General features: G+C 36.8%; 1 protein-coding gene across 5 annotated transcripts in view; it reads right to left on the reverse strand.

The window, feature by feature from the left end:
- Window positions 1-24,075, reverse strand: part of CTNNA3 (catenin alpha 3) — a 1,905,103-nt gene that overhangs the window by 496,403 nt on the left and 1,384,625 nt on the right. For all 5 annotated transcript variants that reach the window (XM_005226477.5, XM_005226478.5, XM_059882614.1 and 2 more), the window contains 1 exon segment: window positions 3,801-4,001. In XM_005226477.5, coding sequence (XP_005226534.1) covers window positions 3,801-4,001 — 201 coding nt within the window.

The following is a 24,075-nucleotide window of genomic DNA, read 5'->3' on the forward strand; positions in this document are numbered from 1 at the left end:
GCCAGCACTCTGCGGTGCCAGTGTTGGATGCCACCGTGATGTCTTGGCCAGGTTCACTTGTGTGCCTGTTGTGTCTTAGTCCATGAGCCTGGCTGACTTGGAAATCAGGTGGGGTTTGAGTGTTTGCAAGAGATGCTTTGGGTCTAGTCAGTTTTTGAATTGATAGTTCATAAGTCACTCACAAAAAATTATGTTAATTCACTCTTGGTTTAGGTTTTTCCCCAACCCAATGTGAAAGAACTGAAATTGATGTTAAAAACGTAACTTCTAAGCTTTCACACTGCAATCCAGAAGGCTTGTTATTTAACAAAAAAGCTCATACTCTCTCTCCCCTCTCAGGAATTCCTGACAGGTAGAGGAGCTTAGTAACAGGGCAGAATTGGGTAGAATAAAATATTTCTCTTGGAAATTACAATATTCCGCCTCTGTCTGAATGAAATGCAGCTTCCAGATGTTGCCTCTGTTTCACTGAAAACCCACTGCTAGATTTTATGAACAATGCAAATTCCTGAAATGTAACAGGGCTTCCTAATGCTGAGAAAACATTTAGAAGAGCATCAGATCTTGAAAATGTGCTAATGAGCCACAAAGTCTGATTAAAGCAAAGGTGCAATGTTCCAAAAACATGTTTTGTGATTTAGATAAGTATGGCTTAGGTTTCATCATAGATGTGAGTACTTTAAAGGCAGAGTGTGCAAAGATAAGAAAGTCTCAGTAATAAAAACAATTCACAATAGCTCCTTACTAAGTTATTTTCAGAAGAAAGTGTTAAGATCTGAAAACTGTATAAAAAGGGAAAGAAAGAGAAAAGCAGGCCATTCACTCACTAAAAGATGAACTCTTAAGGTTTCATAACATAAAATGTGACATTTCAAATTATTTAATTTGATGATTATTTATAAATAATAAGCCCAAGTTATGAGCAGATGTGAACAAAGATGAACATCTTCTGTTAATTGTGGAGGATAGAATAGTTGGAAGTATTTTTCATAGACAATATCCCTCTGGGAGAGAAAATCCTCACATATTTCAGCTTTAGTTAAGATCAAACTGATCTAATTAGCATTTTCATCTAATTTATTGCTCAGAATTCCCTTTAGTGAGGCATGCTTTTGATAAATTTCAAGGAATGCTGTTTTCAGAAAAGTTTGAAATTAGACATATAAAACCAAAATGCGAAGCTTTTTAAGATAAGCCAAAACTTATCTTAAAAACTAAAATGACAAAATTGGAAAGTCATAAACTATATTGTTATGTTAATAAGAAGATATGACTTACACAGAATAACAGGATTATTCTATATTTTTGTATTTGGGGCACAGGACATAATTTACCTGGAGAATTTCAATTAAAGTTACACACAACTAATTAGAGAAAAAAGGATTTCTCACTCTTATTACTGAATGATAATGCTGCCATGTTGGTTAGTTACCTTGTAAGGTCACTATAAATCATAGAGGTATTGAAAAAATATAATTAAATGTGTAAATAACCTTGTTCCATTTTTATTTTCTGATTTCAAATGATAAAAATTGATTATGAATGAGTGTTCCCACAACGCATTTCACACTCTGGACACTTTAGAATTTCACTTCCACTTCTTTGCATATGCAGATATGGACTCTACACTGTGGATAATGAAACTATAAATTTAGTACCTCAAACAGGCATTGTGGTATTAGAATGTGTTCACAACACATTATCAATATGATTACAAAACAGAAGCAAGATGTAGGCACAATCTTGGTAGACTTTATCTAATTAATTTCCTATATGGTATTTTTCACTTGACTGAAAGGGGAACCACTGATGCATTCTTCTTTTTACTTACAATTCTATTCCCAGAAGGTAGAAAAAAAATCATATAATGCTGCACTTGATTTTGACCAATAAGAAAGAACCAGTTAAATTTAATTTTAGGGAAGAGATGCCAAACTACTCTAACACAATTATATCCTTAAGCACACCTCATTGATAAAGCAACTACCGTGTACCCTATTTGTGACACCAGGGGCTTTTGAGGAATTAGTATTAGAAATATCATTATCAAGAGTTGCAAAAACACTGCCTTCCTCTTTCCTTAGTATATCTTAAGTGTTTTATTGCTTTAGAAATATTTTCAAAGACTTAATGAGAAAACTATCCATCAAGATTCATTAATGATTTCTGTATCAACATGCTAGAAAAAGAGCAACACTAATCATCAGTTTCCTACAGGCTTTACTAAGCTTACCTTGTGGAACAGTTCTTCAGAACTATCCCTAGTGAAGGTTAAGAAAAGCTTATGTTTTTTAAGTAATTCCAAGGAGCAGCTTCCTCTTTTCCCAAATCACCCATCTTCAATTCCTTCTACCGCTTTCGCAAAATAAGTATGTACATCCAAATTTAATACACCCTATATTTAACATGAAGAACAATTCTCTAGGTAGAATCAATGATTTAAGTAAAGAATTTCAAATATTTTAGGAATCATGGGTCCATGATCACCTCATGCTATGAAGTAATTAATAAAAAAAAAAATTCAACCTGAAGTTTTCACAGATCCTTTAGCCACCTCATGAGAAGGGGTGACTCATTGGCAAAGACTCTGATGCTGGGAGGGATTGAGGGCAGGAGGAGAAGGGGACGACAGAGGATGAGATGGCTGGATGGCATCACTGACTCAACGGACTTGAGTCTGAGTGAACTCCGGGAGTTTGTAATGCACAGGGAGGCCTGGCGTGCTGTGATTCATGGGGTTGCAAAGAGTCGGACACGACTGAATGACTGAACTGAACTGAACTGAACTGAAGGGATTTTTTGCAAGTAAAACTACTGCCTGCTGCTGCTGCTAAGTCGCTTCAGTCGTGTCCGACTCTGTGCAACCCCATAGACAGCAGCCCACCAGGCTCCCCTGTCCCTGGGATTCTCCAGGCAAGAACACTGGAGTGGGTTGCCATTTCCTTCTCCAATGCATGAAAGTGAAAAGTGGAAGTGAAGTCACGCAGTCATGTACGACTCTTCGCGACCCCATGGACTGCAGCCTACCAGGCTCCTCCCTCCATGGGATTTTCCAAGCAAGAGTACTGGAGTGGGGTGCCATTGCCATCATGACATAAAAATAGTTGGTTGCCCTCATTCAAATTGCACCCATTGTTTCTGAATTCATACGAATTCAAATGCTTCTTTGAATTTTCTGTAAGTTTCTTAACATTGTTAAAATAAGAATGCCGTTTAATGTGTGATTCAGAAACTAAGCATTTACTTGCTGACTTCAGAAAATATTAACTTGGGTGCCCCAACCAAAACGAAATCTTGGATCCATATTTCTTAAGTAATCAAAGATCATGTGAAAGAACAAAAGAGTGTTTTGCAGAGACTGGGAAATAAGGCAGAAAGCATTTCTCTGGAGACATAGGACAAGTTTGCTCTGCTTAACCAAAGTAAACAAAAACCTAGGGTACCAATTGTACAGCTAAAAGAGGGCTTGGAAATTATAGCATACTTATCACATCTGGCCTAATTATATCTCCTAATAGCTCTAGCATTAATAAACATTCATATATGGCTAAAGTCTGTGAGTAATTTATAGAATGCATATATTTATAAAAAGTTCTTTTTCTCTGATGAATATATTTACTCCCCAGAGATAAATTTAAAATCACATGACCGCAGGATTTAAGCACCTATCAGATAACAGCAATCTATTTCAAAGCAAACTGCACAGACTGAGATTTTCTTTCCATATGTAAGAATATTTGGTAGCTATGTAGATGCAACTATTAGGAAGAGAGCCACTGTTATTTAGGACAGAGACTTACCAGTGCTTGTCAGAAAGTTCACGTTTCTCATCACACCTTCTGTGTAAGCCCCTGGCTCGTAACTGTCCATTTCACCTGTGACGATGTGAGCGACTCTTGCTGCCCGTCCTCGGATAGCACCTGCAGCTCGGTCTAGATTATCAGCATCCTGGTCTCTCAGGGCTATGATACATTTGTTGACATCTTCTAAGATATGGCTCTCTGTAAGTAAACAGATCAAATTAGTTTAGTGGGTTTGTTTCATTTTGTTTTTTTTAATCACACAAATCTAGCATACTGTGCGTGCTATGTCACTTCAATTTTGTCCAATTCTGTGTGACTCTATGGAATGTAGCTTGCCAGGCTCCTCTGTCCATGGGATTCTCCAGGCAAGAATATTAGAGTGGGTTGCCATGCCCTCCTCCAGGGGATCTTCCCAACCCAGGAACTGAACTCATGTCTCTTAAGTCTCCTGCACTGACAGGAGCATTCCTTCCCGCTAGCGACACTACTGTAAATCATGTTAATTTCTGGTTGCACACAAGGTACACATTGGGAATGAAGGGCATTGACAACTAAGAAGAAAAAATACAGACAATTCTGCTTATACCTTTTTAAAATAGCACAACTTGTAAAATAAAAACTTTGCATTTTTATCAGCAATTCTTATAGATTGCAACTGATTTTAGATTCTGATTCCAATAGATTAGATTTTAGATTTGAATGGTTTATAAATGGAAATTAAGGGAAAATTCTATATTAAAGCAAAATAAAATGTATAACTATGGAACACAATTCTAATAAAAGCAACACTATGCAGATTATGAAACTATACTAAATATAGAGACAGATAAAACTACAGCATTCCATTCAACTAATATTCATTGATGTAAGCTATTTAATACAACTATAGAAATCTTATAAATTAGGAAATGATGAAAACTGTGAAATATATAAATTTTATATTGTAAAGCAGCAACCTCACTACAACTGTGAAAAGACTCGTATATAAAGAGGGCTTTACAAAGATTGATTGACTTGAAGAAAATGAATCCCAGAGAAACTTGCTCACTCTAAAGAGTAGCTCCAGACCTCTTTCTCTCCTTCCTTCTTTGCATGATTAGTGCATGCAGAAAGCAGGGAGTTATTAGTATAGTACAACAATGTGGTTTTCTTTTTCCTATAAAATGATTAATTCTCCCAGACAAAACTAATGAGTGGAGCTGAGTAAACATGTGGAATATCAACAAGCATGGGCAATGATATTTCTAAGAATTTAAAAGGATATTAAAAGAATGGTTTCTGTCTTTATTAAATGAATACCCACCCAAAATATTTTAAGCCTCTATTACTTCAAAACATGCACAGAAAACAACAAAAAAGGCCTCAGTATTTTCCAGAACATATTGTTAACTTTCTCACTTTCTCTCTCCTCTCTGGACTTGCCGATTTTCTGCAGATAGGCTACAAAAGACAGGCATTCATAAAGCTATTTCTTTGCAGAGTCACACCTTCCTCTTACTGTGCAAAGCATAAAATCCAAACTATCAAAGAATATGGTCCCCAGTGAACTTCTAAGACTTGATGTCTACTATTCCTCTGCATGCCTTTTATGCTTGTTATATTTATTTTATAATTTTCCAAACCTGCCATAATTTTTCAAGCCTCTGTGCCAGTGAGCATATTAGAACCTTGACCAAGACTGCTCTTTTGGGTTTCTAGACCCAATTTCACTTGGATCTGTATATGTGTTTGTGTGTGTAGGCTTTTCCACACTAACTAGCAACTCTCTGTACACCAACTGGGTGATCTGGAATTTAAATCAATTCCAACACTATCTACCTGGAGATGTGTTCTTCCCAGGTGGCTCTGACAGTAAAGAATCTGTCTGCAAAGGAGACCCTGGTTCAATCCCTAGGTCCAGAAGATGCCCTGGAGAAGGGAATGACAATTCACTCCAATATTCTTGCCTGCAGAATTCCATGGACAGAAGAGCCTGACATATAGGAGTGCTACAGCCCATGGAGTCACAAAGAGTCGGACACGACTGAGTGACTAACACACACACACACACACACACACACATATCTGGAGAGAGCATCGGATTCCACAGGTTAAGGGTTTAGTCTCACAAGACTACAACTTTCCATCCCTACTACAGACACCAATCATAAGCCAAGATTTTTAGCTGTGCTTCTGAATAACTGCTACAAACTAAAGGTTCCCATGACCCCCTCCTCAGACTTCAGACACCCATCCAAGTTGAGGGTGTTACATGTATTTCTGACCAACTGGCTATAAATCAGAGGTTCCCACAACCTCCTTTTCAGGCATGATTAATTTACTAGAGTAGCTCAAAAAACTCAGAGAAACATTTTACTGACTAGATGTAACTTTTGTAACTCAGGAATGGCCAGATGGAAGAGAAGCAGAGAGTAAGGATAGAGAAAGACACAGAGTTTCCATGCCCTCTCCATGCACGTCACTTTCCCCAAATTTCCAAGGGTTCACCAACCTGGAAGCTCTCTAAACCCCATCATTTGGGGATTTTATGGAGGCTCTATTTCATAGGCTCAATTGATTAAATCATTGGCCACTGGAAATCAATTCAGCCTCCAGCCCTTTTACCCTTCCCAGAAGTAAAGAGGAGGAATTGAAACCTTCTAATCACATGGTTGGTTGCCCTGTCATTCAGCCTCCATCCTTGGGGGGGTTCCTCAAAATCACTTCATTAACATACTAAAGACACCTTTATTGTTCTTATCACTTAGTGCATTCCAAGGGTTTTAGGAGCTTTGTGCCAGAAATAGGAAAATACTAAATCAGTCAGTTCAGTCTCTCAGTCCTGTCCAACTCTTTGTGACCCCATGGACTACAGTACACCACATCCCTGTCCATCACCAACTCCTGGAGTTCACTCAAACTCATACACATTCAGTTGGTGATGACATCCAACCATCTAATCCTCTGTTGTCCCCTTCTCCTCCTGCCTTCAATCTTTCTCAGAATCAGGGTCTTTTCCAATGAGGTGGTTCTTCACATCAGTTGGGCAAAATACTGGAGTTTCAGATTCAGCATCAGTCCATCCAATGAATATTCAGGATTGATTTCCTTTAGGATGGACTGGTTGGACCTTCTTGCTGTCCAAAGGACTCTAAAGAGTCTTCACCAACACCACAGTTCAAAAACATCGATTCTTTGGCACTCAGGTTTTTATACAGTCCAACTCTCACATCCATACTTGACTACTGGGAAAACCATAACTTTGACTAAATGGACCTTAATAAGCTGTCTAGGTTGGTCATAACTTTTCTTAAAGGAGTGAGGTCTTTTAATTTCATGGCTGCAGTCACCATCTGCAGTGATTTTGAAGCCCCCCAAAATAAAGTCTGTCACTGTTTCCACTGTTTCCCCACCTATTTGCCATGAAGTGATGGGACCAGATGCCATGATTTTAGTTTTCTGAATATTGAGTTTTAAGCCAACTTTTTCACTCTTTTCTTTCACTTTCATCAAGAGACTATTTAGTTCTTCACTTTCTGCCATAAGGGTGGTGTCTGCATATCTGAGGTTATTGATATTTCTCCCAGAAATCTTGATTTCAGCTTGTGTTTCATCCAGCTCGGCATTTTGCATGATGTACTCTTCATATGTTAAATAAGCAGGGTGACAATATACAGCCTTGATGTACTCCTTTCCTGATTTGACCAGTCTGTTGTTCCATGTCCAGTTCTAACTGTTTCTTCCTGGACTGCATACAGATTTCATAGAGGCAGTTAGATGGTCTGGTTGGAGAAGGCAATGGCACCCCACTCCAGTACTTTTGCCTAGAAAATCCCATGAACGGAGGAGCCTGGTAGGCTGCAGTCCATGAGGTCGCTAGAGTCGGACATGACTGAGCAACTTCACTTTCACTTTTCACTTTCACGCATTGGAGAAGAAAATGGCAACCCACTCCAGTGTTCTTGCCTGGAGAATCCCAGAGACGAGGGAGCCTGGTGGGCTGCTGTCTACGGGGTCGCACAGAGTTGGACACGACTGAAGCGACTTAGCAGCAGCAGCAGCAGCAGATGGTCTGGTATTGCCATCTCTTGAAGAATTTTCCACCAAATGTTGTGTTCTACACAGTCAAAGGCTTTGGCATAGTCAATAAAGCAGAAATAGATGTTTTTCTGGAAATATCTTGCTTCTTTGATGACCTAAAGGATTTTAGCAATTTGATCTCTGGTTCCTCTGCCTTTATTCAATCCAGCTTGAACATCTGGAAGTTCATGGTTCAGGTACTATTGAAGCCTGACATGGAGAATTTTGAGCTTTACTTTGCTGGCATGTGAGATGTGTGCAATTGTGCAGTAGTTTGAGCATCATTGGCATTACCTTTCTTTGGGATTGGAATGAAAACTGACCTTTTCAAGTCCTGTGGCCACTGCTGAGTTTTCCAAATTTACTGCTATATTGAGTGCAGCACTTTAACAGCATCATCTTTTAGGATTTGAAATAGCTCAACTGGAATTCCGTCACCTCCACTAGCCTAGTTCCTAGTGATGCTTTCTAAGGCAGACTTGATTTCGCATTCCAGGATGTCTGGCTCTAGTTGAGTGATCACACCATCATGATTATCTGGGTCATGAAGATCTTTTTTGTATAGTTCTTCTATATATTTTTTCCACCTCTTCCTAACAACTTCTGCTCCTTAGCTCCATATACTTTCTGTCCTTTATTGGCCCATCTCTACATGAAAACTTCCCTTGTTATCTCTAAATCTTGAAGAGATCTCTAGTCTTTCCCATTCTATTGTTTTCCTCTATTTCTTTGCACTGATCACTGAGAAAGGCTTTCTTATCTCTCCTTGCTATTCTTTGGAACTCTGTATTTAAATGGGTATATCTTTCCTTTTCTCCTTTGCCTTTTGCTTCTCTTCTTTTCATAGTTGTTTGCAAAGCCTCCTCAGACAACCATTGGCTGTCTTGCATTTCTTTTTCCTAGGGATGGTCTGGATCACTACCTCCTGTACAGTGTCATGAACTTTAGTCATAAGTTCTTCAGGCACTCTGTCTATCAGACCTAATCTCTTGAATCTATTTGCACTTCCACTGTATAGTCATAAGGTATATAATTTAGGTCATACCTGAATGGTCTAGTGGTTTTCCCTACTTTCCTCAATTTAAATCTGAATTTACCAATAAGGAGTTCATGATCTGAGCCACAGTCAGCTTCTGGTCTTGTTTTTGCTGACTGTATAGAGCTTCTCCATCTTTGGCTGCAAAGAATACAATCAATCTGATTTTGGTATTGACCATCTGGTGATGTCCATGTGTAGAGTCTTCCCTTGTGTTATTGGAAGAGGGTGTTTGTTATGACCTGTGCCTTCTTTTGGCACAACTCTATTAGCCTTTGCCCTGCTTCATTCTGTACTCCAAGGGGAAATTTGCCTGTTACTCCAGGTATTTCTTGACTTCCTACTTTTGTATTTCAGTCTCCTATAATGAAAATGACATCTTTTTTGAGTGTTAGTTCTAGAAGGTCTTGTAGGTCTTCATAGAATGATTCAACTTCAGCTTTCACAGCATTATTGGTCAGGGCATAGACTTGGATTACTGTGATACTGAATGGTTTGCGTTGGAAACGAACAGAGGTCATTCTGTCGTTTTTGAGATTGCATCCAAGTATTGCAGAGACATTACTTTGCCAACAAAAGTCCATCTAGTCAAGGCTATGGTTTTTCCTGTGGTCATGTATGGATGTGAGAGTTGGACTGTGAAGAAAGCTGAGCGCTGAAGAATTGATGCTTTTGAACTGTGGTGTTGAAGAAGACTCTTGAGAGTCCCTTGGACTGAAAGGAGAGTCAACCAGTCCATGCTAAAGGAGATTAGCTCTGGATATTCTTTGGAAGGAATGATGCTAAAACTGAAACTCCAGTACTTTGGCCACTTCATGCGAAGAGTTGACTCATTGGAAAAGACTCTGATGCTGGGAGGCATTGGGGGCAGGAGGAGAAGGGGACAACAGAAGATGAGATGGCTGGATGGCATCACTGACTCGATGGACGTGAGTCTGAGTGAACTCTGGGAGTTGGTGATGGACAGGGAGGCCTGGCATGCTGCCATTCATGGGGTCACAAAGAGTCGGACACACCTGAGCGACTGAACTGAACTGAACTGCATTTCACACTCTTTTGTTAATTATGATGGCTACTCCATTTCTTCTAAGGGATTCTTGTCCACAGTAGTAGATATAATGATCACGTGAGTCAAATTCACCCATTCCAGTCCATTTTAGTTCGCTGATTCCTAACATGTCAATGTTCACTGCTGCCATCTCCCGTTTGACCACTTCCAATTTTCCTTGATTCATGGACCTAATGTTTCAGGTTCCTATGCAATATTGCCTTTTACAGCATTGGACTTTACTTCCATCCCCAGTTACATCCACAACTTGGTGTTGTTTTTGCTTTAGCTCCATTTCTTCATTCTTTCTGGAGTTATTTCTCCACTGATCTCCAGTAGCATATTGGGCACCTACCAACCTGGGGCCTTCATCTTTCAGTGTTCTATTTTTTTGCCTTTTCCTACTGTTCATGGGGTTCCCAAGGCAAGGATACTGAAGTGGTTGCCATTCCCTTCTCCAGTGGACCATGTTTTGTCAGAACTCTCCACCAGACCCAGCTGTCTTGGGTGGCCCTACACAGCATGACTCATAGTTTCATTGAGTTAGACAGGCTGTGGTCCATGTGATCAGATTGGTTAGTTTTCTGTGACTGTGGTTTTCAGTCTGTCTACCCTCTGATGGAGAAGGATAAGAGGGTTATGGAAGCTTCCTGATGGGAGAGACTGACTGATACATATTTCTTATTCCAAACCATAATAAAACAGTTGCCAATCCCCTCTGGCCTGCTTGCTCGTAGTACTCTTTAAATACACTAGTTAAATGCTCTGCCTCAGGACAGGCCAATTCAGTTCCATGATGTTTGGGTTTCACATAAAATAGTTTACATGTTTTCATTAGAGCTTCTTTCTGTGTTTTAGTGATGCACAAATGAAACTATTTCTCCAGTAGACTGGCAAATAGATACAAGTGCAGGAATTTTATCTTTTTCCTTGAGGTATCTAGCCCTTGGCACAGGACAAGGCATCTATTAGGATAATGTCTATTGAATGAATGAATGAATTCTTCTTATAAGATGCACCTGGGGATTGCAAATTATTTTGTCTAAATCCTAAATTATGGGTTATAAACATTGGTAGACACATTTCTGTAGCCTTAAATTTAGTCAGTTTAACCCATATTAAGGGCAGTAGTTCATTTGAATAAAAAAGATTAAGTACTGAAAACCTTCATTATAAATTCACTGGAGGTTTAACCTAATTTGTAGCATTCAGTTATGAATGTGTCATTAAGGCCTATAATAAATCCAGGCACAGTCCCATCTCAACAGAAAGCACATGTGTATCATCACCATCATGTTTCCCCTGGAACTGAAGTACAAGTATAAATGTGGAAGGCATAATAATTACCAGTTTTTAAGAAATCCACAGATGCACCCTTTAATGACACATTAAGAAACTGTTACTTTCCAAGTATGCTGGGAAGATTAAAGAAAAAAAAAAACAAAAAAACACAACATATATGTACTCAATAAATGTTTAATCTGTATTCACTATGGCTGCTTAATTTTAGATTGCAGAGCTGTTTTTGCCCAGTTCTATGAAAGTGAAAAGATATTTAGGAAAGAAAAAATATTGCTCATTCTTAGAAGATTAATGATCTAATAAACTCAGTAATTTCTGTTTAATTAAAGGTGAAATCATAGCTGTCATGAACTATTTTTTTCTATGATTTTGCACAGGAAAAATGCACAAAGAATATTCAGTAACAATGATTAAATGTTCACTTTTTCTATAAAACAAGGAGATATATACTTACATATCATTTTATTGCTTTAAGCAGAGAATAAAAAAATACAATAAGAATTTTTCTGATTCATTTTTTCTTGGCCTTATAGAAGTTTTTGTGGTTATTGCTTTAGATTGAGCAACACAGTCAAAAGCCATGGTGTTAATTTTGGTGAAGAATTATAGAGGTAGAGTCAGATATGAAAATAAAAATCTTACATGAAAATATACAATGTAAAATAAGGGAAATAAATGACAAGAAGCATATAACAGATTTTATCTGAAGCAGTTATATTGAGAATGTTGGAAATGATGACTAAATGATCTTTTGAATTACTAATATTAAATATAGCACAGAAACATTAAGAAAGGTTTGCAAGATTTCCATTATTGTGACACTTTCCCACTATGCTGAATGTTTCACAAAATGCCAGCAACAATTATTTGCATGAAATGCTAAACACAGAGTGCCAGAAAAAGAAAAAAAAAAAAAAAGAATGGGCACCTCCCACATACACAGTAACTAAACACTAAGTTAATTTCTTAAAAACAATTATTTCTTTACTAGTCATATTTCAGGTGAATTTAAGTAATTAAAAAGGCCTTCATGATAGCTGAAGGTTTTAGGTCTAGCATTATAACCCCACATCTCTAGCAAGGAAATAAAACACCAAATACTCTGTGAAAAACTTGCTACTGATGTATCTCTTAAGTCTTTGCTGTTGGCATGAGTTTCCTCTTTTGTTGTGGTTGTTTAGTCACTAAGCCATGTCCGACTTTTGTGACCCCATGGACTGAAGCCCTCCAGGCTCCTCTGTCCATGGGATTTTCCAGGTAAGAATATTGGAGTGGCCTGCCATTTCCTTCTTCAGGGGATCTTCACCTCCCAGGGATCCAATGTACATCACCTACATTAGCAGGCAGATACTTTATTACTTGGAGAAGACAATGGCACCACACTCCAGTACTCTTGCCTGGAAAATCCCATGGACGGAGGAGCCTGGTAGGCTGCAGTCCATGGGATCACTAGGAGTCCGACACAACTGAGTGACTTCACTTTCACTTTTCACTTTCATGCATTGGAGAAGGAAATGGCAACCCACTCCAGTGTTCTTGCCTGGAGAATCCCAGGGATGGGGGAGCCTGGTGGGCTGCCGTCTATGGGGTCGCACAGAGTCGGACACCACTGAAGCGACTTAGCAGCAGCAGCAACTTTACCACTAAACCACCAGGGAAGCTCTTCTGACATATGAAAATCATTAGGAGTTCCACCTCCAAATTTACTTTTTTCTCAATTACAGGTGTACCTGGACTCAACAATTACATAATTTTTACAATAAGGTTTAAAAGAAAGAAAATGTTATTATAAAACAAGTATACTCAGCAACTGTTGACCCTTGAGCAATGTTGGGGTTAACTTGTATATAACTTGTAGCTGAGTCTCCACATCCCCAGTTCCTCTGCAGATTCAACAACTCTGGACAGTGTAGTACTGAGATATTTACTGTGATATTATTTGAAAATTATCCTTGTGTAAGTGGACCTGTGCAGTTCAAACCCATGTTTTTCAAGGGTCAACTGTATTATACGTTTTGAAGGATTAGTTGAAGATATATCTTAATCGCTTTAGAGTGTCAGCTTAACATTTGATTTGGGGTGAGTGATGAAATATCCTGAAGCACATTATTTTAAGAGTATAGAATTGCTGAACTACTAGCAATTTCTATCGCTCATTTTATAGCTATTCTGAGATGCAAAGGGTGATTTCTGTTTTGCTGGAAAACAGTAATAAACAGGGCAATAAAGGAATTGATCTTAGACTACAAGATATTTCATTTGTTGTAGACTTCTCTGGGTGACTCCATCTTTAGTCACTGCAGCAAGTATAGCCACAATAAAATTTTGAAATACACATAAATGCTTTCTATGATTTTTTAATTCTTTAGTTTTCTACAATTAAAATAGAACTTGCCTCAGGGAGAGTAGAAACAAACAAAATCCAGTGAGAAGTTAATTTACTGACTTTTAACTTCTAAAGCAGAATTGTATGAACCCATAGCCCAAAGAACAGACCTAAAGTGGAAGCACATTTCATTTGCCAAAAGCCATACTTATTTGAGGGGTTGTTGTCGTTCAGTTGCTCAGTCGTGTCTGACTCTTTTCGACCCCATGGGCTGCAGCACATCAGGTTTCCCTGTCCTTCACCATCTCCCAGAGCTTGCTCAAACTCATGTCCACTGAGAGGTAAAAGTTGCTTTACTTTAATTCCCAAAGCTGGGCTTTGAATAGATCAATGGTAAAACCTAAAGAGGTAGAGTGTCTGTGCTATAATCCATTGAATGGGGAATAATATACCACCAACGGTTTCTTCCCCTGATGGGTGCATATGTAAAACAAAATTCTGAGAAGAAAAGAAGAGAGAAAAGAATATTTTAATAAAGAGAAAACTTTTATTCTAAAGAGACTGTGTTTTAAGCCAAAAGAGGTTGGATTTCTTATATTGGCAAGATAAAGGTTCAGTTCAGTTCAGTCGCTCAGTCATGTCTGACTCTTTGTGACCCCATGAATTGCAGCACGCCAGGCCTCCCTGTCCATCACCAACTCCCGGAGTTCACTCAGACTCCCGTCCATCGAGTCAGTGATGCCATCCAGCCATCTCATCCTCTGTCATCCCCTTCTCCTCCTGCCCCCAATCCCTCCCAGCATCAGAGTCTTTTCCAACGAGCCAACTCTTTGAATGAGGTGGCCAAAATACTGGAGTTTCAGCTTTAGCATCATTCCTTCCAAAGAAATGCCAGGGCTGATCTCCTTCAGAATGGACTGGTTGGATCTCCTTGCAGTCCAAGGGACTCTCAAGAGTCTTCTCCAACACCACAGTTCAAAAGCATCAATTCTTTGGTGCTCAGCTTTCTTCACAGTCCAACTCTCACATCCATACATGACCACTGGAAAAACCATAGCCTTGACTAGATGGACCTTTGTTGATAAAGTAATGTCTCTGCTTTTGAATATGCTATCTAGGTTGGTCATAACTTTCCTTCCAAGGAGTAAGCGTCTTTTAATTTCATGGCTGCAGTCACCATCTGCAATGATTTTGGAGCCCCCCAAAATAAAGTCTGACACTGTTTCCACTGTTAGCAACCCACTGTACATGAGCTCAGAGATTTAACTAATTTTAATTATAAGAAAATAAGTTTCCATTTTTTACACTTGGATCTATACCTGTAAATTTAAAATTTATTACATAGGCAACTACACAATAATTTTATTTTCTCTTTTAACAAAAACACATGAAGCTAAAAAGCTAATGGAAAACACCAGTATATGTTAAATTCCTGTTTGTGTATCTACCTAAAGGTGGCCAAAATTTCTTTTTAGTAAGATTTGATCTTGAAAATTGTTCTCCAAATTAACTACTATCCTACATAAAGATTTAGGCAAGTGCTATTTTGAGAATAAAGAACATGTATGTAGCTAAATGCAAAACCTTTTGAAAATTTGCATCTCTTTTCTACATCCTTAAAACCTTCCTCTATCTCCTTTCCTGAGACTATTATGATATGTTAGAAAATGTAGATTATATAGATGATAAATAGGCAAATCCCTATCTGTAAAAGGTTTAAAATCCAGTAACCAGAAAGAATTACTTTCTAATTTTTACAAAAATTTAATTGAAGTATATTTGATGTAAAATATTATAAAAGTTGCAGGTTTAGAATATTCTGATTTACAATTTTTAAAAATTTTACTCAATTTATAGTTTTTATAAAATACTGGTAAGAATTACTTTCTTTCATTGTCTTTTATTCTTCCTCAAAGATAACAGTCAAAATTATCCATTCATCTTATCATTTTATCATCAAATTTTGTTAATATTTATTTAGTTTGTTAAATTTTAAAGTTTGCTCATATTCACTATAAGCCACTTATTCTTCATTGGACTTGAACCAGCTCAGACTTACTTGACACACTTCTGACAACAATGAAGAGAAACATAAAGATTGCTATTCCCAAACTAGTTCTTTACCAACTATACTTAAAGGAATTCTGGAGAATTTATTATCAAACAAGTATACTCAGCAACTGTTGACCCTTGAACAATGTTGGGGTTAACTTGACATCTTGTAGCTGAGTCTCCATATCCTCAGTTCTTCTGCAGATTCAACAAACCCCGGACGGTGTAGTACCTGACCTCAGACATTGTGAACCCAGCGTACCTGGCAGGTATCTAATTCTCCAGCAGTGAGTATCTTTCTTCCGCTAGCTATTTACTATTGGTTAGGAAATTTTACAATTCTGTAGATGCTCAATTTGTTTAAAAGAGATAGCAAAGCTAGTAATTCTTGGCCCATAGGATTGCAAATAAATTTTTGATAGAGATGGGAAGGATTTTTATGGAAAACAATACCCTAAAGCTTACATTTTTACTACTCTGTCAGACCATTAGCCAGTTTGTCTCGAAGATATTTTATTTAGCCATTCCTTTAGCCAGTTCTCCTTAAACAAGGATTATTGTGTCTCCCAATAATAACTTGTAACACTTTAAATCTATAAAAATCTTGCTTTTGATTTTGAAAAATTATACTTTGTGTATTTTGTCTTGGTAGCCACCAATTTTTCAAGTATTTTTTCTATCCAGGGGAAAAATGTGAATGATAAATTAAATGTGGAATCATAAATCTACATGTAAGATGCAAAACTTTAAAACTCCTAGGAGAAAATCTAGGTTAACTTTGAATTTGGAAATGACTTTTTAAATACTACACCAAAAGTAAAAAAAAAAAAAGAAAGAAAGAAAGAAAAATTAAGAAAGTAGACTTAATAAAAATTTGAAACATCTGCTCTGTGAAAGGCACTGTTAAGTGAATGAAAAGGCAAGCCACAGATTAGGGGGGAAACAATTGCAAAATACATCTGCCAAAGGACTGGTATTCTAAATCTACAAAGAATTCTTAAAAATTCAACAATAAAAATAAAACGAAAATGTCTAAAAATGTTAGAATAAGATCTGACCAGACACCCAAAGAAAACATATAGATGAAAAGTAAGCATATGAAAATATGTGTAACATTACATATCATCAGGGAACTGCAATTAAAACAGTGAGATATGCAATTAAAACTGCATAACTATTAGAATGACCAAAATTCAGAACCCTGAGATACCAAGTACTGAGAGATTCTGGACCAACAGGAACTCTCGTTCATTGCTGGTGGAAACGCAAAACTGTATGGCCACTTTGAAAGCCAATTGGGCTTTTTTTTTTTAAATAAAACCTAACAAGCTCTTAACATATGATCTAGCAGTTGTGTTCCTTGGTATTTACTCAAATGAGTTGAAAGCTTACATCTACACAAAACCTTCACATGAATATTTATTGAAGTTTGGCTTATAATTACCAAAACTTGCAAGCAACCATTCTCCGTCAATAGTAGAATGGATAAGGAAACTGTTATACATTGATACAGTGGAATATTAAATAGCAATGAAAACAAATCAGCTATTCAATATCAAGCTACAAAAAGACATGGGGGAAATTTAAATACATATTGATAATGAATTAAATCAATATGAAAAGGTTACATACTGTAGTATTTAAGCTATATGACATATTGGAAAAGGTTAAAACTACGGACACAGTTTAAAAAAAAAAAAAATCAGTGATTGCCAGAGTTTCATTGGTAAAAAGGGAGGAATGAATAGATGGAACACAGGGGATTTTCAGCATAGTGAAACTATTCTCTGTGATACTGTTATGATGGATACATTTCATCATTACACTTGTAAAGTTCATAAAATTTATAACACAAAGTGAACCCTAATGTAAACTATATAATGTAATTAATAAATAAATACTGGGTCAACAATTCTAACAACAAAGAAGATTCTTCAGACATTCAGTATTCAGTGCCAAGTCCACTTTAGACCTTTAACAAGCACTGTGTTTGGTTTCTAAACTGGAAGAAAACTATTAATGTTCAATCTTACATATTCAATATCATTCATAATTTATAAACATCTACAATTAATGTAACTTAAATGTACAATGGGAAGGAGAAACTGTAGACTTAAAATATTTTCTGAATTTTATAAAAATGTTGCAAAAGTTTGTTATTCTATTATATAACTGAATGCATTAATAAGTTTTCACATTAATTCCAATTGGGAATGAAATATAATCTAAGCATATTTAGAGGGATACTTTTAATTCTATAAAGCTCACATGGCCAGTGCTCTAGTAATGTCAATATTTGGGATCTGTATAGGGACATTGGCTTCCCTATAGATTCAGACGGTAAAGAATCTGCCTGCAATGTGGGAGACCCAGGTTTGATCCCTGGGTTGGGAAGATCCCCTGCAGAAGAGTACCTGCTCTAGTACTCTCGCCTGGAGAATTCCATGAAGAGGGAACTTGAAGCATTCTAGAGACATTAACGGAGAAGATAGCCATAGAACAAGAAATTAGCAAATGCAGTTTAATGCCTTGGCCATTTGGCTATTCTGATGTCAGAGCAAAAGTCCAGGTTATTGCATTTTATGCTGCATTTATATTGACAAAATTGACAGAAAAAGTAAACCAAACCTTAGGTTTTCTCATTCAATCCTTACTTTCTTGCACTGACTCCCCCTAGACTGAATTCTTGCTTAATTGTCCCACTGCTTCTCCTCCCATAGACCAGGAACACATTAACATCTAATATCAAAGTACTGAGTTAAAAAAAAAAAAAAGCTTTGAGGATATTACCAGACTGAACATCAGGACTGTCAGCAGGAACAGACAGTAGTGAGCAATTCTCCCATATTATGCAATAAAACCATTCAATTTCTGCACATTGGATGCTAAAGTTGGATCCTTCTGTTGCTGGATACCCTTTTAAGGAAAACAGTCAGTGCTCATTTGGGTGATATTCCTTGCTTATAGTTCAAAATGCAGAACAACTTAGGTGTCTAACTGTGAAGTTTTTAATTTTGGGCACAGAGAGAAGAAATCCTGAATGATTTTTAATGACTTCCTTGAGGTATATGAAACATGTAGTAGGACAGAAACTCAAAGAATAAAGTACATAAAATGGCAAATATACAGAAAAAAATGATTAACAAATGAGTGGTTTGTAACCTGGAAAAATAAATGTAAATAATATGTATTTTTTTCTTTCCTTATTTTTCCAGAATATTAAGTATGTAATTTGATTGCTTCAATCACTTTCTAAAAACATTTTTCATATTAAAAGAAAAAAGGGGGTAACAATTAAAAAGAAAAAAATGAGGGTAACAATAAAAAGGACAAGGCTGTTATTGGATATACACCTTAGGGAAGTTCATTTTCCTAGTCAGAACCTTTAGTTTAAGCTCAGTCTCAATGTTCTTTGGTTGAACTTTTTATTTCTCTTATATTTTTCTCTCAGATGCACAAAAATTTACAAAGCAGACTTCATGAGATAAATTTTCTCAGTCATTAATAACTGTTTCATGGAACCTATTAAAATACGGAATTTACCATGCATGTGGATAAGACCATGAGGTTAGAAGCCAATACAAGGTGTGATTTCCAATCCCCAAATTGCTGTTATTCACAAAATATTCTGGATCAGCATGATTTTTTTAAAACAATATTGAAATCCCTACAAAACTACAGGTAATTGGACAGTAAATTATAAGGACTGATAAAAAGCGAAGGGTAAAACATATGCTTCCCAAGCGGTGCTAGTAGTAAAAATCCACCTGCCAATGCAGTAGACAAGACGCAAGAGATGTGAGTTTAATCCCTGGGTTGGGAAGATCCCCTGGAGTAGGAATTGGCAACCCACTCCAGTTTTCTCATCTAGAAAATTTTATGGACAAAGGAGCCTGGCTGGCTACAGTCCTTTGGGTCACAAAGAGTCAGACACGACTGAGTGACTGAGCACCCAAAACATACTGCTTATAAATATAGGTACCATCTTCCAGGGAATAAAATATACTTCATATCAACTCAGATTTCTAAAGTGTCTGTGTCTATTTTTTTAAACTTTTTAAAATTTTATACTGGAGTACGGTTGATTAACAATGTTGTGTTCGTTTCAAGTATACAGTAAGGTGATTCAGTTATACATATACACATATCTATTCTTTTTCAAATTCTTTTCCCAATTAGGTTGTTACAGAATATTGAGAAGAATTTCCTGTGCTGTACAGTAGAAGGTCCTGTCACTTATCCATTTTATTTATTTTTTTTTCCTTTCTCTAATTTTATTTTATTTTTAAACTTTACATAATTGTATTAGTTTTGCCAAATATCAAAATGAATCCGCCACAGGTATACATGTGTTCCCCATCCCGAACCCTCCTCCCTCCTCCCTCCCCATACCATCCCTCTGGGCCGTCCCAGTGCACCAGCCCCAAGCATCCAGCATCATGCATCGAACCTGGACTGGCAACTCGTTTCCTACATGATATTTTACATGTTTCATTGCCATTCTCCCAAATCTTCCCACCCTCTCCCTCTCCCACAGAGTCCATAAGACTGTTCCATACATCAGTGTCTCTTTTGCTGTCTCGTACACCGGGTTATTGTTACCATCTTTCTAAATTCCATATATATGCGTTAGTATACTGTATTTATGTTTTTCCTTCTGGCTTACTTCAGTCTGTATAATAGGCTCCAGTTTCATCCACCTCATTAGAACTGATTCAAATGTATTCTTTTTAATGGCTGAGTAATACTCCATTGTGTATATGTACCACAGCTTTCTTATCCATTCATCTGCTGATGGACATCTAGGTTGCTTCCATGTCTTGGCTATTATAAACAGTGCTGCGATGAACATTGGGGTACACGTGTCTCTTTCCCTTCTGGTTTCCTCAGTGTGTATGCCCAGCAGTGGGGTTGCTGGATCATAAGGGAGTTCTATTTCCAGTTTTTTAAGGAATCTCCACACTGTTCTCCATAGTGGCTGTACTAGTTTGCATTCCCACCAACAGTGTAAGAGGGTTCCCTTTTCTCCACACCCTCTCCAGCATTTATTATTTGTAGACTTTTGGATCGCAGCCATTCTGACTGGTGTGAAATGGTACCTCATAGTGGTTTTGATTTGCATTTCTCTGATAATGAGTGATGTTGAGCATCTTTTCATGTGTTTGTTAGCCATCAGAAGGAACATACCTCAACATAATAAAAGCTATATATGACAAACCCACAGCAAACATTATCCTCAATGGTGAAAAATTGAAAGCATTTCCTCTAAAGTCAGGAACAAGACAAGGGTGCCCACTTTCACCATTACTATTCAACATAGTTTTGGAAGTTTTGGCCACAGCAATCAGAGCAGAAAAAGAAATAAAAGGAATCCAAATTGGAAGAGAAGAAGTAAAACTCTCACTATTTGCAGATGACATGATCCTCTACATAGAAAACCCTAAAGAGTCCACCAGAAAATTACTAGAAATAATCAATGACTACAGTAAAGTTGCAGGATATAAAATCAACACACAGAAATCCCTTGCATTCCTATACACTAATAATGAGAAAACAGAAAGAGAAATTAAGGAAACAATTCCATTCACCATTGCAACGGAAAGAATAAAATACTTAGGAATATATCTACCTAAAGAAACTAAAGACCTATATATAGAAAACTATAAAACACTGGTGAAAGAAATCAAAGAGGACACTAATAGATGGAGAAATATACCATGTTCATGGATTGGAAGAATCAATATAGTGAAAACGAGTATACTACCCAAATCAATTTATAGATTCAATGCAATCCCTATCAAGCTACCAACAGTATTCTTCACAGAGCTAGAACAAATAATTTCACAATTTGTATGGAAATACAAAAAACCTCGAATAGCCAAAGCGATCTTGAGAAAGAAGAATGGAACTGGAGGAATCAACCTACCTGACTTCAGGCTCTACTACAAAGCCACAGTTATCAAGACAGTATGGTACTGGCACAAAGACAGAAATATTGATCAATGGAATAAAATAGAAAGCCCAGAGATAAATCCACGCACATATGGACACCTTATCTTCGACAAAGGAGGCAAGAATATACAATGGATTAAAGACAATCTCTTTAACAAGTGGTGCTGGGAAATCTGGTCAACCACTTGTAAAAGAATGAAACTGGACCACTTTCTAACACCATACACAAAAATAAACTCAAAATGGATTAAAGATCTAAATGTAAGACTAGAAACTATAAAACTCCTAGAGGAGAACATAGGCAAAACACTCTCCGACATACATCACAGCAGGATCCTCTATGACCCACCTCCCAGAATATTGGAAATAAAAGCAAAAATAAACAAATGGGACCTAATTAACCTTAAAAGCTTCTGCACATCAAAGGAAACTATTAGCAAGGTGAAAAGACAGCCTTCAGAATGGGAGAAAATAATAGCAAATGAAGCAACCGACAAACAACTAATCTCAAAAATATACAAGCAACTCCTACAGCTCAACTCCAGAAAAATAAACGACCCAATCAAAAAATGGGCCAAAGAACTAAATAGACATTTCTCCAAAAAAGACATACAGATGGCTAACAAACACTTATCCATTTTAAAAATAGCAGTCTGGGGCTTCCCTGGTGGCTCAGTGATAAAGAATCCACCTGTCAATGCAGGAGGCACGGTTTTGATTTCTGGTCCAGGAAGATCCCACATGAAAAAGCAAATAAATTCATGTGCCACAACTACTGAACCTGTACTCTAGAACCCAGCAAGCACAACTACTGAGCCCACGTGTCACAACTACTGAAGCCTGTGTGTCCTAGAGCCTCTGCTCTGCAGCAGGAGAGCCACTGCAATGAAAAGCCCACACGTTGAAACTAGAGAGGAGCCCCTGCTCACTGCAACTAGAGAAAGCCTGTGCAGCAACAAAGATCCAGCACAGTCAAAAATAATAAATAAATAAGTAAATAAAAAAAATAGCAATGTGTACATGTCAATCTCAAACTCTCTGACTATCCCTTCCCCAACATTTCATCCCTTTGTAAACATAAGTTCGTTTTCTAAGTCTGATCCTGCAACCTCATTCCTGGGCATATATCCAGTGAAGAACATAATCCAAAAGGATACATGCACTCCAATCTTCATTGCAGTGCTATTTACAACAGCCAAGACATAGAAGTAACCTAAATGTTCATCAACAGAGAAGTCAATAAAGAAGATGTGGTACATATACACAATGGAATATTACTCAGCCATTATAAAGAATGAAATAATGCAATTTGCAGCAACATAGATGGATTTTGAGATTATCGAACTGAGTAAAGTAAGTCAGAGAAAGAGAAAGATCATATGATAGCATTTAAATGCAAAATCTTTAAAAAATGATACAAATGAACTTATTTATAAAAAAGAGTCTGTGTGTATTATTTACTGCTACAGGGAATTTCTTCATGAAGTTCTTACAATGCAATCTAGAAGATTCTGCAATATATCCAACTCATAACCAGCCTTTAACCTCTGAACTATTTCCCAATGTCAACAGTATCAATAACTTTTCTCTGAAGAGTTCTCTTTTTCTTGTTGTATTACATATTTATATGCTGTTATTTGATTTTCTAATTTAACTCTGAAAAATACACTGAATCCAAAATCTTATTGTATAAACAATGACTTATTCACATATTAAAAGAACACTAAAAATCTCTTTTGGTTAGATCTAGTTTTTTTTCTTTTTTTCTCCTAATAGGCAAGATGTAATTTGGCAGAAATAATTAACAATGCAACTTACAGGACTTAATTTTAAATGTATTGAGAGCTCTAAGTGAAACTAGATGAATTAAAATATCAACAGAATGATTGTAAGGTTTTCACCTTAATTATAAGTTGGGTATCCACGTGATAGTGATATCTAAAGTTGATGACACGTATTAACACATTGTAAATAGACCCAGTTTATGGAAATGCTATGGAAAACCTAACTAATTAAAAGGTAAAAAAGCCCTTTAAAATTATTTTCTGTGACAGATACAGAAATAAGATATATTTATGAGCAGTTTAGCAATGGCAAACAACAAATCACTTGAATAGCTATTAAACATGTTAGAGAAATAAATTTACTCTTTGATATATGCAATGGATTGGTAGAGTGAGGTCAGAAGACGACAGTCCCAAAATTATTATTCTCAAAGAAATTCCTTTTCTAGTAAGCCAAAATGCCCTCCTGTACATACGTAGATTCATGAATTTATGTCAGAATAAAATTTAAACTGCACTTAATGATTGAAATAAATGCCAATGAGTTCATTTTATAATGCACACTAAACATTGGTGAATATAAATACCTTTATTTGTTGAAATGTTTTAAAAATTTAGGAAGTTTATAAAATTTCATTAAAGGATGCTTATGTGCTAATTTTAGTGGAAAAATCAGGCTTTAAATCTATTCAAATAGCATTTTTTAAAAAATG

This window comes from Bos taurus, chromosome 28 (genome assembly GCF_002263795.3).
Source record: "Bos taurus isolate L1 Dominette 01449 registration number 42190680 breed Hereford chromosome 28, ARS-UCD2.0, whole genome shotgun sequence".
NCBI lineage: Eukaryota > Metazoa > Chordata > Mammalia > Artiodactyla > Bovidae > Bos > Bos taurus.